The sequence below is a fragment of the Coregonus clupeaformis genome, chromosome 9 (genome assembly GCF_020615455.1).
Source record: "Coregonus clupeaformis isolate EN_2021a chromosome 9, ASM2061545v1, whole genome shotgun sequence".
NCBI lineage: Eukaryota > Metazoa > Chordata > Actinopteri > Salmoniformes > Salmonidae > Coregonus > Coregonus clupeaformis.
Window position 1 is genome coordinate 25,794,624 of NC_059200.1, and position 17,366 is coordinate 25,811,989.

The following is a 17,366-nucleotide window of genomic DNA, read 5'->3' on the forward strand; positions in this document are numbered from 1 at the left end:
TGAATGGCTCTATTAAATACTGCTCTTCTTCTGTTGTAATAACACCGTGCTTGTTGAGAAACAAGAACATCGAGAGAGACAGGTTATAAGCAAAGGCAAACAATGTCACAACACACACACATAAACACAACATTTGAATTGATCTTATTGTAGTAATAATTACATAACGCTCTTAAAAAATTTTTAAACATTTTGCCAAAAGTAAGTCAGACCAGCCTAAATTGCCTTACAGTAAACAATTTTAAGCTGTTTATATGAAATTACTTTTGACAAATAACCATTTTCATTATAGTAATCAACATATTGTTTTACTAATGAGTATTATTAACCAGGTTGAACGCTTTGTTCAGCACAACCACAATCATCTGTGAAATGATTGGCACCCTGAGTCAGGGCTAGATGGCTAGCCATCTAGTAACATTGCAGGCTGCAGCACATAGAACAACTAACTCACAGCTCTGCTCTGCTCTGCTCTGTGTGTTGCACTGCAGTCAGATGTAAAAACACCCCACACTCCGAAGCAATTTGATAAATCATGTTATAACAACCAATTACACCTAGAACAACGCTGTAATTACTGGGACTGGAACCAAAATACACAGCTCTCTGCCCTTGAACACCCCCTTTGTAACATAAATTGAAAAGTACTTCAGAATGTGTTTATAAAAAACATTGGCACGCTGCTTCCCTCCGTAAAACACACAATGAAACCAATTAACCAAATATGACAACTTGGCACACGCCGGCAAGAAACCCATATTTGATAAATGCCTAGCAGAGTGTGATGTCAAGATATCAAATACGTCTGGCAATTTACGAGATTAAACTACAGATACATTTCATTTTGTCCTTTTTTGGTACTATTAAAATGGTCTGAGGCGAAACAGACATAATACTAATTAAATGTATGATACTGTATGTTTGGCCGCAACAACGGTAATACATGTTTTTCTCCACATAATTGCGATTGGCACAGAGGAACAGAGCTTTCTTCTTATTCTGAGACGTTTCAAAGTAAAAGAGGGGGGATAAGAGGGGGGATATGAGGAGGGATGGGGGATAAGAGGGGGGATAAGAGGGGAGATAAGAGGGGGGTTAGGGGGAATAAGAGGAGGAATAAGAGGAGGGATGGGGGGATAAGAGGTGGGATAAGAGGAGGGATGGGGGATAAGAGGTGGGATAAGAGGAGGGATGGGGTATAAGAGGAGGGATGGGGGATAAGAGGGGGGATAAGAGGAGGGATGGGGATAAGAGGGGGGATAAGAGGAGGGATGGGGGGATAAGAGGAGGGATGGAGGGATAAGAGGAGGGATGGGGGATAAGAGGGGGGATAAGAGGAGGGATGGGGGATAAGAGGAGGGATGGGGGATAAGAGGAGGGCTGGAGGGATAAGAGGAGGGATGGGGGATTAGAGGGGGGATAAGAGGGGAGATAAGAGGGGGGGATAAGAGGGGGGTTTAGAGGGGGGATAAGGGGGGGTTAAGAGGGGGGATAAGAGGGGGGTTAGAGGGAATAAGAGGGGGATAAGAGGGGGTTAAGAGGGGACGTAAGAGTTTTTTCCAAATGCTTCCACCCCTAATTGGAGTAAACTAATGGACAACAATATTTAGGCTTCAACTCAGTGGTGAGTTTTAATGAAAACAGTCTGGCCAGTCTGTCAGTGGTGAGTTTTAATGAAGACAGTCTGGCCAGTCTGTCAGTGGTGAGTTTTAATGAAAACAGTCTGGCCAGTCTGTCAGTGGTGAGTTTTAATGAAAACAGTCTGGCCAGTCTGTCAGTGGTGAGTTTTAATGAAAACAGTCTGGCCAGTCTGTCAGTGGTGAGTTTTAATGAAAACAGTCTGGCCAGTGTGTCAGTGGTGAGTTTTAATGAAAACAGTCTGGCCAGTCTGTCAGTGGTGAGTTTTAATGAAGACAGTCTGGCCAGTCTGTCAGTGGTGAGTTTTATTGAAAACAGTCTGGCCAGTCTGTCAGTGGTGAGTTTTAATTAAGACAGTCTGGCCAGTCTATCAGTGGTGAGTTTTAATGAAGACAGTCTGTCCAGTCCATCAGCGGTGAGTTTTAACAAAGCAGTCTGGCCAGTCTGTCAGTGTGAGTTTTAATGAAGACAGTCTGGCCAGTCTGTCAGTGGTGAGTTTTAATGAAAACAGTCTGGCCAGTCTGTCAGTGGTGAGTTTTAACAAAAACAGTCTGGCCAGTCTGTTAGTCTAAGATCAACACCTTTAGGAGGAACAATACTTAAGCTTTGATTAGCTGCCTCGTTAAGGCCCCCAGAAAGCAACACAATCCCTTTCTTTATTTTTTCACTGGAGAAAGTCAAGCCCAGTTCATAACCCCCTTGTCTAGTCCCTAACCTCCAAACAGACACGTCACATAGATCTGACACTATCATATAGTCCTGGCCTAGGGCTGTGTGGAGCTATTACCATATTGCCTGCACTCATCCATCCAACCTCTAGGGGTTGATTTGGGACTGGGCATTAGTTTATCTGGGGAAACTGAAACCTGAGGAGAAGTTTGATGCGTGCCCAAAACAAGAGAGTTGGTACTGACTGTTTAGTAAACAAACAGAAAAACAGCCCTGCATGCTTACTGTCACAGTCCATTGAGAAGGATAGGTGTGGGGTACCCTATGGTGGCTGACTGGCTGGTTGGCTGGTTGGCTGGCTGGCTGGCTGGCTGGCTGGCTGGTTGGCTGGCTGTTGGCTGGCTGGCTGGCTGGCTGGTTGCTGGTGTGCTGGCTGGCTGGCTGGCTGGCTGGCTGGTTGGCTGGCTGGTTGGCTGGCTGGTTGGCTGGCTGCTGTCTGGCTGCATGTTAGGTTCTTTATAGTGGGTGGACTGGCTGGCTGGTTGGCTGACTGCCTGGTTGACTGGCTTTCTGGCTGGCTGTGACTAAAGCTCTGATGATCCTGTAGAGAGCTTTCCCCATCCGCCTTCTCCTACTATGCCCTATCCTAACAGTGTCATTGTGCCAGGTGGAGGGAGGCCAACATGCTATTTAGCAAACTACACTCTGTCTAATTCCGTAGAGCTGTGGGTTTGTCTGAGGTAAGCAGAGCAGAGCAGAGCAGAGAGACGGCATAGTATTAACTCTCTGTGACTCAGACAGAGAGAAGACTGGTCAATGGGGGCCTCCCGGCCTCCTCACAAAACAGGTCCTTGAGTACTACTCAAACACACTCAAATATACACAAATACACTCAGACATACTCAAAACTAAAGTCACAGAAACCCATGAAGGGGAGTAGGGTGGTGGTGGTTGTTCTACTTGGAAACAGAAAGATCAAGTTGTCCTCTCTTCCATCCTTTCAGCACACATTCCAATACCCTGATTGGCTACTACATACAGTAGCTTCCTTCCAACACACACCCAAACCAAACACATCCCATGGTACTCACCAAACCCTTACAGTTACTGAGCGCTACTCTGGTGGAGCTGTACTGATCGTGCAGGTATCCTACATAGTGGCAGTTCTCCACCATGTCGTGTCTCCACTCCAGGCCCTCTCTCCCCCAGTACTCCACTGTGAAATGTTTGGACACCAGGTGGGGGTTGAGGGTCAGGTTTAAGTGAAAGTGCTTTCCGTAAGCCGACAGTCTGAAGAAGAGCCGGGACTGGGCCGGGTCCTGTTCGGCGTGGTCTGTTGGCTCTGGGCCGATGGTGGTGTTGATGGCGTCTGCGGTTCGTCTCTTGCGACCGGGCCTGTGGTGTTTCACAGTGTAGCTGAGGAAGTCCCCGTTCTCGTCCACTCGCACTGGCACAGTCAGCTGGTAGTGCCGCAGGTAGGACAGGTACTCATCTTTTACAGAAAATAATGAATGGGGGGATGGAGGGACGAGCCATCGGAGGAGGAGAGACGAAGGAAGAGACAAATGAGGGGGATCTAGCCATTGCAGAATACATACAGGATACACACTATAGATAGTAGGACTCATAGAAAGTAGAATGTCAGTGTATGTCTATGGTGGAACTCAGACAGTGACAGGACATATATGACCTCACAGTGTGCCAGAGCTAGCAGGTTGTGATCTACAGTGTAGTAGGTTCATCCCTCTAAAACAATAGTGAGGTCAGGACCACCAGACGTTACAGATGTCTCACTGACTGACTGACCACTGACCATGTGCAGCAACCATGCCTACACCTGCCTCACTGCTTAGAGAAATCACTTTCTCTTAAGGAGAGCATTTCTAGTACCTAGGGAGATGTGCACAAACTCCTTTCCTGCAGTCTATTACCAAAAGCGCCCTCTAGTGGCCTCATGGGTGGAATGTTATTAATATAATTAATAAAGATTGTGGGGGTTTTTTCAACAAAGAAAATCCGGTATTTCTATGTCAAACAGTTTTGATATATTGCAATCTTCTGGGATGTATATAAAGTGTAATATTGGGATGCAAACTCAAAATGGAATACATTTCAACTCTATGTCTGACATGGTACAGGTGTCTTATTTTTTTAAAGCCCATAACCATTTGTTTGAGGTGTATCCTTTTGTTTCAAAGTAGATCTATTTAAGACTACCATGAATCACTCTGTGTGACCCTGATTTAGCCCACTGCAGTAAAAGGTTATTAAGCAATGCGCAGTCCTACCTTGTGAGTTGTGCGAAAGTCTTTGAAATTCAGAGGAAGCCATGACCACCACCAGGCTCAATATCAATATCCAAGTCAGCGTCTTCCACAAAATTTCCATCATTTAGAGAAAGGTCTGACATGGGGTTGGGGGGAGGAGGGGTAAGGGGGGTGGTTGTGCTACTGACGGACTAGGAACACACGATCAGTCCGGCGTGCCTGGCACCATAACAAGTCCATGGTTTTAGGTCCTCTGTGTGGGACCTGTTCTCACTACTTCTCCTTCTCTTCCCGTCTCATCCAGGTCTCATCCAGAGAATGTCTCAGAGACACTCAGCTTCCTCCTGAGGGCAGTTGACACTTCCAGACCTCACTGGCGTTTCCCTCTGAGCTCATGTCAGCCACTCATCATGGGCGGTGATGATGCTAGAATCCAGCAGTAGATCAGTCAGTCTCTTCAAACACATCCACTATAGATCTAGATCTATATTGGAAGTTTATCTTGACCAATCCATCTGCATACCTGTGAATACATCATTTCATAGGTAAATAAGCATACCTGCTACAAAACAACTAGTCTACTGCTTGTTACATCCTACATAGGCTAAACGTTTAATCTATAAATTACAATTAGCCATAGAGAAAAAAGATGCCAAATGACCAACAGTACACTCCATGACAGAAATACCATCCTCCAGCTGCCTGCTAAACCCGGGGCCAGGGTGTGTGTTTAAGGGTGTTTATGACACCACACCATCTCCACAGCCTAAGGAGAAGACAGCCTCTCAGACATTCAACAGCAAGTCAACAACAACAACCCATTGATCAAGTACAAAAGCAGCATGTGCTGATGTCCGCCAGCCCACTCAGTCAACACAGCACCTGTCTCTATAACAGGTTGACATCGCTATCCCACTGATGCTCTCTGCAGCCAGGAGCAAATCAACAGATCAATGTTGGTCTCAGCAAGCCCTCTGAGTGTGTGTGTGTGTGTGTGTGTGTGTGTGTGTGTGTGTGTGTGTGTGTGTGTGTGTGTGTGTGTGTGTGTGTGTGTGTGTGTGTGTGTGTGTGTTTTTGTGTGTAAATAACGCAGAAGTAAAGGTGTAATTATCATGTCATAAACATGTAATAATGCACACATTTATCCATTAACCTATCAATCAATTAATCAATCAATAAATAAATAAAATTGTATTTCAAATCACTTACGGGATATTCTTCAAGAAAGAGAAGGTCAGTCACTCACACAGCCCATAAACTGCATGCCAAACTGTTAGAACCAAGTGCAGGCGAGGTTCTACGTTTAGGTCCTAGTGAAAATGATGCGTAAATTCCACCAATCACCTCTGATCTATCGGATGTGCGTAAAGACAGTATGGGTGGGTATCTGTCTGCGGACAGAATCCATAGTGTTGGAAGCGGCGTGTTGTACCTTCTCTAAAGGCTGTGTAACCAACATAGCTGCACATATCCAGACAGCAGCGCTAAATCTACTTGGCCACTCCGTCTGACCCAGACAGTTGGCACTCGGCCCGAATACATCAGACTACACCTACCGACCGACCAACCGATCGCTCAAATAAAAACAAGTGACTTTTCACTGCTTCAGCTAATCTAGGAAATAGTGGATGCAAGTTTGCAACTTTAACCATTTAGGCTACTCGCCAAACACTGTCAGTGTTAGGAATTGTAAGTGCCTATAAGCTTTAATTTATTAATTTTTATCTATTTCTCGTTTTGTTAAAATCACAAAAGAGTTTTTCCAAAATATGTAGTCTACAATGCGAAAGACAAGTCATTGCATTTTCTGTTATTTTCTAAAGATGGATAGCCTACAGGTTTTAAAGAAGAGGAATCTGCGGTGTCTCCGTTAAACGTGCATGAGTTGTGTCTATGGAGTGCTGATAGACTACGAGCAGATAGTTACCGTCTTGATTTTCATTGGCAGCGGCAAAACCCAACTGTGGAGAGTAGAGTACAGTGTGCAGACAATAGACTTCGTCTGCACTGAGTTCCGTGGTAGCCAGATCACTTCTCTCCTCTGTCCATCTCTTCTCGGTTTATGCCATTCTCTTCTCTTTTTCTTGGACTCTCATCCCGCTACTGCAGCGGCTCGCTCCCCTTAAGAAAACAGAGTGGAGCGCAGGCTAAAATACAACTATCTTTGCAGAAAATAGTCTATGCCCAAGAATAATGACACCTAATTTATAGATTTGGTGTGTTTGCTGAGTTGTTACTTTTGGATAACGCAGGTAGTATTCTGCATAATAATAGCAAATAGTCTAGGTCTAGGACAGTGCATGCAACACAGCTAAATTGAGTTGAAGTATACCCCCCTTTAATACAGTATACCCGGTCTGGAACCATAGCCAAGTTCTGAGCTGCTTCAAATTGGCAGCTTTTTCAGGCTGGGCGGTTCAGTTTACGTCATTGCAGATGTGCCCATTCTAACCATGTGTGCGCATGTTCCGATCTATTATCACGTGCAGGGGGAGGAGGACTGGGGGGATAGAAATAGGGTTCAAGAACTATCAGCGCAAAGTGTATTATAATTGACAGTATTTGCCAACAATCACAGTAAGAAAATGTGGCATACTTAAAAAAGTATTTATTGCAACAAAGATAAACACAGGTGTAAAACAAATATTTAAAAAAATGTGTGGAGACCTAGCTAACATATAAAGTCTAGTGAAATTGGTAAGCTTTAATAGCCTGCCCTAGACTGTATTTATTCTTACCTTGGATAAGATGAAATGCACATACTACACTGACACTCCAACACACACACACACACACACACACACACACACACACACACACACACACACACACACACACACACACACACACACACACACACACACACACACACACACACTACATACGCTCACAAACACATGCATATTGACGCCACGCACACACACACACACGAACTCACACATTGACACACTTTCACACTCTTTCACACGCTTCATCTGATTATTTAACACATAACTATTTCAAGGATTGTTGCGCCATCCAGTGTTCATAAACTATATAGCAACTTTCATCCATTATTAACTTTCATCGTTAGCTCTATTAATTAATCTCAGAAATGCATCTTGTCCTCTTTATTTCGCCTATACTTATTGCCTTATTAATTTGAGGCATTTTATGTGTTCTTAGTCTGAGGTTTCCTCATTGTAGATTTTATTGAATTCCTGCCTAAATTGCAAAACTTCAGAGTTTAAATGTAAATCAGGAGAATCTTTGATCAAAGGGAATCCTCCCCCCCCCTCTCCTCTCTCTCTCTCTCTCTCTATATATATATATACAGTGAGGGAAAAAATTATTTGATCCACTGTTGATTTTGTACGTTTGCCCACTGACAAAGAAATGATCAGTCTATAATTTTAATGGTAGGTTTATTTTAACAGTGAGAGACAGAATAACAACAAAATAATCCAGAAAAACGCATGTCAAAAATGTTATAAATTGATTTGCATTTTAATGAGGGAAATAAGTATTTGACCCCCTCTCAATCAGAAAGATTTCTGGCTCCCAGGTGTCTTTTATACAGGTAATGGGCTGAGATTAGGAGCACACTCTTAAAGGGAGTGCTCCTAATCTCAGTTTGTTACCTGTATAAAAGACACCTGTCCACAGAAGCAATCAATCAATCAGATTCCAAACTCTCCACCATGGCCAAGACCAAAGAGCTCTCCAAGGATGTCAGGGACAAGATTGTAGACCTACACAAGGCTGGAATGGGCTACAAGACCATCGCCAAGCAGCTTGGTGAGAAGGTGACAACAGTTGGTGCGATTATTCGCAAATGGAAGAAACAAACTGTCAATCTCCCTCGGCCTGGGGCTCCATGCAAGATCTCATCATGAGAACGGTGAGGAATCAGCCCAGAACTACACGGGAGGATCTTGTCAATGATCTCAAGGCAGCTGGGATCATAGTCACCAAGAAAACAATTGGTAACACTCTATGCCGTAAAGGACTAAAATCCTGCAGCGCCCGCAAGGTCCCCCTGCTCAAGAAAGCACATATACAGGGCCGTCTGAAGTTTTCCAATGAACATCTGAATGATTCAGAGGAGAACTGGGTGAAAGTGTTGTGGTCAGATGAGACCAAAATCGAGCTCTTTGGCATCAACTCAACTCGCCGTGTTTGGAGGAGGAGGACTGCTGCCTATGACCCCAAGAACACCATCCCCACCGTCAAACATGGAGGTGGAAACATTATGCTTTGTGGGTGTTTTTCTGCTAAGGGCACAGGACAACTTCACCGCATCAAAGGGACGATGGACGGGGCCATGTACCGTCAAATCTTGGGTGAGAACCTCCTTCCCTCAGCCAGGGCATTGAAAATTGGTCATGGATGGGTATTCCAGCATGACAATGACCCAAAACACACAGCCAAAGCAACAAAGGAGTGGCTCAAGAAGAAGCACATTCAGGTCCTGGAGTGGCCTAGCCAGTCTCCAGACCTTAATCCCATAGAAAATCTGTGGAGGAAGCTGAAGGTTCGAGTTGCCAAACGTCAGCCTCGAAACCTTAATGACTTGGAGAAGATCTGCAAAGAGGAGTGGAACAAAATCCCTCCTGAGATGTGTGCAAACCTGGTGGCCAACTACAAGAAACGTCTGACCTCTGTGATTGCCAACAAGGGTTTTGCCACCAAGTACTAAGTCATGTTTTGCAGAGGGGTCAAATACTTATTTCCCTCATTAAAATAAAAATCAATTTATAACATTTTTGACATGTGTTTTTCTGGATTTCTTTGTTGTTATTCTGTCTCTCACTGTTCAAATAAACCTACCATTAAAATTATAGACTGATCATGTCTTTGTCAGTGGGCAAACGTACACAATCAGCAGGGGATCAAATACTTTTTTCCCTCACAGTATCTAGATCCTCTATGAGGCTAATTGAAATGCATTCCATGTGACTACCTCATGAAGCTGGTTGAGAGAATGTCAAGAGTGTGAAAGCTGTCATCAAGGCAAAGGGTGGCTATTTGAAGAATCTTAAATATAAAATATATTTTGATTTGTTTAACACTTTTTGGGTTACTACCTGATTCCATATTTACATTTACATTTACATCATTTAGCAGACGCTCTTATCCAGAGCGACTTACAAATTGGTGCATTCAACTTATGATAGCCAGTGGGACAACCACCTTTTTTTATTTTTTATGGGGGGTGGGGGAAGAATGATTATTTTATACTATTCCAGGTATTCCTTAAAGAGGTAGTGTTATTTCATAGTTTTGATGTCTTCACTATTATTCTACAATGTAGAAAATAGTAAAAATAAAGAAAAACCCTGGATTGAGTAGGTGTGTCCAAACTTTTGACTGGTACTGTAAAAAGATGTCCCCAGACTCCTCACTCAGTTTTCCACCTGCTACCACTGAGGATTCATCCTTTGGCTGAACTACCTAATACCGGTGAGTTTTACTTCACAACAAGTTACCAAATGGCTAGAAATCCTGTTTGAAGGTAGAGTAATAACTATAGCAACTGTTTTGACAATGAAGGCATTTTTCAGGTTTTATCATGGTTTCATGACAAATATGCATTTGTCATTTGTCATTTTCCATGGGTTTGACATTTTGCTTGGGCTATTGGTAGCTTTTCTTGCATGGTTTGACGGTTAGGGAATTGAAAATATTGTAATAGTACCACAATTGTAGGAACCATTTAGGAACAATAATTTAACAGAACACCTAAGAGCCTTTGTTTAGGTTGTACTGAATGATGACCTGTGCCACATTGTCTTCCATAGAGAGAGCATGGCTGTTGTAATTAACCAACCAACTAGCTACGCTCCATCAGACTTCCAGACTGGCCTCTGTGGGACATGTAAGTGGACTGAAATTCTAACTCAACTAAGAGTGGCTGTATATCTTTTTGTACATCCAGTATTTTTCTTCATTTCATGCATAACAGTGAGGTAGCAAATAGTCAACTTTTCCTTTGTTTTCTCCCTCCTGAACTGACAGGTAGTTACAGTAAAATCAAATCAAATCCAATTTTGTTTGTCACATACACATATTTAGCAGATGTTATTGCGGGTGTAGCGAAATGCTTGTGTTCCTAGCTCCAACAGCGCAGTAGTATCTAACAATTCACAACAATACACAAATCTAAAAGTAAAAGAAAGGTATTAAGAAATATATAACTATTAGGACGAGCAATGTCGGCGTGGCATTGACTAAAATACAGTAGAATAGAATACAGTATATAAAAATTAGATGAGTAAAGCAGTATGTAAACATTATTAAAGTGACTAATGTTCCATTATTAAAGTGGCCTGTGATTCCATGTCTATGTATATAGGGCAGCAGTCTCTAAGGTGCAGGGTTGAGTAACCAGGTGGTGGCCGGCTAGTGATGGCTATTTAACAGTCTGATGGCCTTGAGATGGAAGCTGTTTTTCAGTCTCTCGGTCCCAGCTTTGATGCACCTGCACTGACCTCTCCTTCTGGTAACTATACACCTATGTTGTCAATATGCAACAAATATTTCTTTGTTAATCAGAAAATAACAGGGAATGGCTAGCAGGGATGTAGCTCAGTTGGTAGAGCATGGCGTTTGCAATGCCAGAGTTGTGGGTTCGATTCCCACGGGGGGCCAGTATGAAAAAAACAACAAATAAAATGTAAGTCGCTCTGGATAAGAGCGTCTGCTAAATGACTAAAAATGTTAATAGTGACAATAGTGGTAGGTGGATCGTTTGTCCAGATCTGCAATAGGCTAACTAGAAATTATATTACACATAAAAGTATTCAAAACTGCATCAATTTTCAATATGAATCCACAAGACAAAATAGGGATAGCTGATAGGAGAGCTATCTCTCTATCTGGAGAAGCCAGAACATCGAAGGCACAGTACCAGGCCAGTCTGGCTGCATTTTTACTTCTGATACTGAATGCGCTGTCTGTTGCAAATCATCATTCTCCCAAGTCCTCCTATAATAATGTGGCCACATAGATAAACAAATATAAATCATATGATATGATAAAGAAATGATAAAGAATGATATAAAGAATGATAGTAAAAAGCTCTGAACACCTTAAATGAAAATTTGGGCAAAAAGGCAAACTCAGCTCCATCATTCATTTAATCAAATGGCTCATTCATCACAAAACCCACTGATATTTTCATTGGCAAGATTAGCAAATTTAGGCATGACATGCCAGAAATAAATACTGACACTACACATCCAAGTATAACTGATGAAATTATGAAAGACAAGCATTGTAATTTTTAATTCCGTAAAGTGAGTGTGGAAGAGGTGAAAAAAATATTGTTGTCTATCAACAATGACAAGCCACCGGGGTCTGACAACTTGGATGAAAAATTACTGAGGATAATAGCGGACGATATTGCCACTCCTATTTGCCATATCTTCAATCTAAGCCTACTAGAAAGTGTGTGCCCTCAGGCCTGGAGGGAAGCAAAAGTAATTCCGCTACCCAAGAATAGTAAAGCCCCCTTTACTGGCTCAAATAACCGACCAATCAGCCTGTTACCAACCCTTAGTAAACTTTTGGAAAAAATGGTGTTTGACCAGATACAATGCTATTTTACTGTAAACAAATTGACAACAGACTTTCAGCACGCTTATAGGGAAGGACATTCAACAAGCATGGCACTTACACAAATTACTGATGATTGGCTCAGAGAAATGGATAATAATAGCTGTTTTCTTAGACTTCAGTGCGGCTTTTGACATTATCGATCATAGTCTGCTGATGGAAAAACGTATGTGTTATGGCTTTACACCTCCTGCTATATTGTGGATAAAGAGTTACCTGTCTAACAGAACACAGAGGGTGTTCTTTAATGGAAGCCTCTCCAACATAATCCAGGTAGAATCAGGAATTTCCCAGGGCAGCTGTCTAGGCCCCTTACTTTTTTCAATCTTTACTAATGACATGCCACTGGCCTTGAGAAAAGCCAGTGTGTCTATGTATGCAGATGACTCAACACTATAAAGTGAGTGAAATGACTGCAACACTTAACAAAGAGCTGCAGTCAGAATGGGTGTCAAGGAATAAGTTAGTCCTAAATATCTCAAAAACTAAAAGCATTGAATTTGGGACAAATCATTGACTAAACCCTAAACCTCAACTAAATCTTGTAATAAATAATGTGGAAATTGAGCAAGTTGAGGTGACTAAACTGCTTGGAGTAACACTGGATTGTAAACTGTCATGGTCAAAACATGTTGATACAACAGTAGCTAAGATGAGGAGAGGTTTGTCCATAATAATGCGCTGCTCTGCCTTTTTAACAACACTATCAACAAGGCAGGTCCTCTTTGTTGCACCTGGACTACTGTTCAGTCATGTGGTCAGGTGCCACAAACAGGGACCTCGGAAAATTACAATTGGCTCAGAACAGGGCAGCACGGCTGGCCCTTAAAAGTACACAGAGAGCTAATATTAATAACATGCATGTAAATCTCTCATGGCTCAAAGTGGAGGAGAGATTGACTTCATCACTACTTGTTTTTGTAAGAAGTGTTGACATGCTGAATGCACCGAGGTGTCTGTTTAAACTACTAGAACACAGCTCGGACACCCATGCACACCCCACAAGACATGCCAACAAAGGTCTCTTCAAAATCCCCAAGTCAAGAGAAGACTATGGGAGACGCACAGTACTACATAGAGCCATGGCTACATGGAACTCTATTCCACATCAGGTAACTGATGCAAGCAGTAGAATCAGATTTTTAAAACAGATAAAAATACACCTTATGGAACAGTGGGGACTGTGAAGAGACACACACACAGGTACAGACACACATACACATGATAAGACTCTACACACACGTACACATGAATGTTGCATTGTAAATATGTGATAGTAGGGTAGTGGCCTGAGGGAACACACTTAATGTGTTGTGAAAAGTGTAATGAAATGTAATGTCATGTAATATTTTAAATTGTATATAACTGCCTTAATGTTGCTGGACCCCAGGAAGAGTAGCTGCTGCCTTGGCAGGAACTAATGGGGATCCTTAATAAATACAAATACTCCCGGCAGGCCAAGTTATTCAGGAAATTCCGAGCGGCTATTCCTTGAGAACCTAACGCTTCAATATAGCACACATTCATCCAAAATATAAATCCAGCATCTTCAAAATGGTTTGATATTAAGAAGGTTTCCATCTAGCCTTTTTATGCAAGTAAAGTAGCCTACATGTCGGATAAAAAATGTCAAGACATCATGGGAAAGCATACAGTTTATTAGGCTACAGATGAAACAAGTTATGATGAACTTCACAGGGTGGTGAAAGTGCACAGTGATTAGGTTGACACTCCTTTCAATAAATATTGATGGTCATATTCTGGTGGCATGATGATCGATGCTTGGCTGCCATTTGACCAATAAAAACAATCTCGCACTTTTGTCTATAGTAATATCATCATGTAGTAGGCTATACCTAAGCTGTAGCTGTTGGCTAGAGTGCACGTGCCCATACCAGAGTGGGCACATTCACTATAGCTACACAATATCACAATAAGTGACAGTAGGCCTACAGTTGAAAATGCGATGGAAACCCATTGAACTTAAATGGGAATTGAACCTCAAAAGTTATTTTTAAGTGCACTATGTATTTATGCACAGACTATTATCTGCAACAAGTCAACTTGATGGAAACACAACTCTGATGGGAAAATGGAGTAGTGAATAGTAGTGAACCTCTTAACTATACTGAACAAAAATATCTACACAACATGTAAAGTGTTGGTGCCATGTTTCATGAGCTGAAATAAAAAATCCCAGAAATGTTCCATAAACACAACAAGCTTATTTCTCTCAAATGTTGTGCACAAATTTGTTTACATCCCTGTTAGTTTGCATTTCTCCTTTGCCAAGATAATCCATCCACCTGACAGGTGTGGAATTCAAGAAGTTGATTAAACAGCATGATCATTAATTACACAGGTGAATTGACTGATTTCCTTATGTGAACTGTAACTCAGTAAAATCTTTGAAATTGTTGCATGTTGTGTTTATATTTTTGTTCAGTATATTTGAACCCAGGGCTGACCACAACAGATAGAACCCAGACACTGAATGAGGTTACATAGCAGTACTAAAGTTTATAACATTATAAAGCCTAGAACCACATGTTGACCTATTGTATTGACTTATTTGTGAAGTACTATGTATACTACATATATATAAATTCTATATCTATGGTATATATCTACATTTCATTATCACAATCAGACAATTTTGGCACCAGTGGATTCATTACTTACACTGGCTGAAAGAAGGCTCCATTTGACTCTGCATTTCAATACAAACAAATGGAGTGCTTTGAATGTTCTACCGTAGTAGAAGGCCCAGGACACAGTCACTGTACTAGGGAGAGGTAACTTCTACTGATCACTATCACATGTACACAGTACACCCACAGTACCATATGCACGCAATACTGTCTATGCAAAGGTGTTCCTTATGTGAGCTGATGAGGACACTGTTGTGCAGTAAGTAACAAGGCAGTCTATGTAATTGTGTTGACACCAATGCTGTTAGTATCAGCCTCCTGTCCTTTCCAAATGCTGTGAGAACAAGTTTAATAAAGGTTAGATTCAGGTTTGATTGTGGCATTTGAGGTGGAAACACAGCACATTCTAGCAAACGACAAATTACCATATTCATTTGATGGTTCCTCGCTCTCATTGTCTCTCTATCTGTCCCCCCTCTCTCTCACCATCCCCCTCTCTCTCCTAGATTGTTATGGTTATTGGTGCTTCCCATGTCTGGGCTGCTCTATCGCCAGTGATATGAATGAGTGTTGTCTGTGTGGGCCTACCATGGCCATGCGCACCATGTACCGCACCATGTACCGCACCATGTACCTCACCAGATACAGTTCCTTTCCCTTAGCTTCTACTGTAACAGTCATACGCTGCTCTAGGTCTGTTATTCTGTCACATGAAACATTCTAACCAGATGGACAGGCTCTGATGTATGTATGATGAGGCACTCCCTGCCTCTCTCCTGTCCTGGACTAAGTGTCTTGTTTGGTTTGGTGTCCAGGGCTCCCTGTGTGGGGACTTCTGTGCCATCTTGTGGTGTAGGCTGTGCTCTACCTGTCAGCTGAAGAGAGACATAGATCTACGGAAGGAGCAGGGGATCTTCTGAGCTAAGGTACAACCACAAGTCTGATAATGTTTCACAGAGCAATACATTGAGTACCCGGTAGTTCTGTGGAAACTGTAGTGGCACCATACCTGATTACGTAGCCTTAGACCTACTGACACTTTAACCTTACTGTATAAAGTCATGTTTGACTACAAGTGTAAGACAGTGAGTAATTGTAGTACTTTGTGGTATGGTACATCCTCATACAGTAGAGTAGGTAAAGCGTTTTAAAGGCAAAAAAAATAAATAAGAAAGTGTGTCGTGGTATTCATGTCCTCTAGATGGCGTCAGAGACCTGAAGAAAAAGATCTGAGATCGAATTCCGGTATCCTAAATATGTTCTTACTTTTGAGTTATATTTTCTTGATGTAAGAAATACAAAGCAATAAGTGCTTTTTACTGACCGTAATTTGTTAATATGAACGCTATTGAAATGCTAAAATGTGACATACATTGTGGCTTGATTATTCAGTAATTCCTAGAAACTGTATATCATCAGTAAAATATATTCTGAGCAGTAATATAACTCCAACACACCTCAGGCCAGGGTGAAGCACTGTACACATGTTGGTTAACCTGGTAATGATTACTATAGGCCTACTAGCTACTCAGGGTTTGTCGAAGAGATAAAGTCAGTGATAAACTATGGAAACCACATGCTTGGACAGGATGAAGCTGTAGAGCCCATTAGAGATACATTTATCATTGACTTGTCAAACGGAGCCCTACCATGCAGGTCTGTTTGAAGTGTTCCCCTCTGTTATGTGTGATCTGTGTTCCACTGAAGTTATATACTCAATAAATACACAAGTAAACTGTTTGTCCTTCTCCTGAATATTGCCTTGAAGGGACACCATAACAGCTAGCTGAATGAATCACCAGGGAGTGTGCTTGTAACAATAGAGACAAAACCAACCTGACCCAGAGAAATATTCAACATTGGTCTTCATAAGAGCTTGGATATCTGTGGTGCTACTGTTTGAGATTTTGTTTACAGACTAGAGCCAAAACTGTGTGTCACTGTTAATAGAACAGAAGGGGGACCAGAAATGAGGTCATTGAAGTTTCCCAAAACACTAATAGAGTATAGAGACATTTATTACTAGGAGAAACACACCATAGCGGACTACTGTAGTCGTCAGTATGCCTGGAAAACCCACTTTTCTCCTTCTTCTCATCATACCTTGCCTCTCAAGTAAGCATACTTCTTCACCATTGAAATGTACTTTTAGTATGTATTGTTAATGTTGTGTCACTACATCAATGCCAATGTTTTGTCCATCAGATGTGCAGGGGGCGAACTTTAAGAAGTTAATGTTTCCAGTTATTCATATTTTGATACGAAGATTTGACTAAACTAGTTTTTCTTGTGTAACTAATCATAATGGTAGATTCAAATGAATTAAAACTGTGAGGAAAGACAAAGCTCACAACATCTTTCCTTTAGCCGGCGTGCTACAACTATCCATCTGCTAGCCCCGGCCCGCTAGCACACGCAAGCCGTGGCCTCTTGCTCGCCAGTGCTGTAGGAGCCCCCGAACTACTTCCGAACTCTCCTATTGCTGTTCACCGGACCTTATGATAACTCAGCTATACAGCTGATGCCTGCTGGACTGTTCCTTTAT

At 42.0% G+C, this 17,366-nt stretch overlaps 2 protein-coding genes across 2 annotated transcripts in view; one reads left to right on the plus strand and one right to left on the minus strand.

The window, feature by feature from the left end:
- The window catches only part of LOC121574156 (A disintegrin and metalloproteinase with thrombospondin motifs 6-like), a 144,628-nt gene extending 137,681 nt beyond the window's left edge, over positions 1-6,947 (minus strand). Inside the window, exons 1-4 of the mRNA XM_041886792.2 lie at positions 6,502-6,947; positions 4,596-5,097; positions 3,399-3,799; positions 1-49 (exon numbers count right to left, since the gene is read on the minus strand). The exon at positions 1-49 is cut by the window's left edge and continues 132 nt beyond it. Of these exons, the coding sequence (XP_041742726.2) occupies positions 1-49; positions 3,399-3,799; positions 4,596-4,698 (553 nt within the window). The 5' untranslated portion in view covers positions 4,699-5,097; positions 6,502-6,947. The remainder of the gene's footprint in view (positions 50-3,398; positions 3,800-4,595; positions 5,098-6,501) is intronic.
- Positions 6,948-10,361: 3,414 nt separating this feature from the next.
- LOC121574262 (placenta-specific gene 8 protein-like) lies at positions 10,362-15,741 on the plus strand. Its single transcript, XM_041886884.1, has 4 exons — positions 10,362-10,435; positions 11,853-11,866; positions 15,328-15,438; positions 15,623-15,741. The coding sequence occupies exons 1-4, from the start codon at positions 10,362-10,364 to the stop codon at positions 15,739-15,741; spliced, it is 318 nt and encodes a 105-aa protein (XP_041742818.1).
- The last annotated feature ends 1,625 nt before the right edge of the window (positions 15,742-17,366 follow it).

What these genes read in the sequence shown, in the direction of transcription:
- LOC121574262 (XM_041886884.1), top strand. Translation starts at nt 10,362, where the DNA reads ATGGCTGTTGTAATTAACCAACCAACTAGCTACGCTCCATCAGACTTC. An exon ending in GCGCACCATGTACCGCACCA is followed by an intron (nt 15,439 to 15,622) that starts TGTACCGCACCA and finishes AGTGTCTTGTTT; the next exon opens with GGTTTGGTGTCCAGGGCTCC.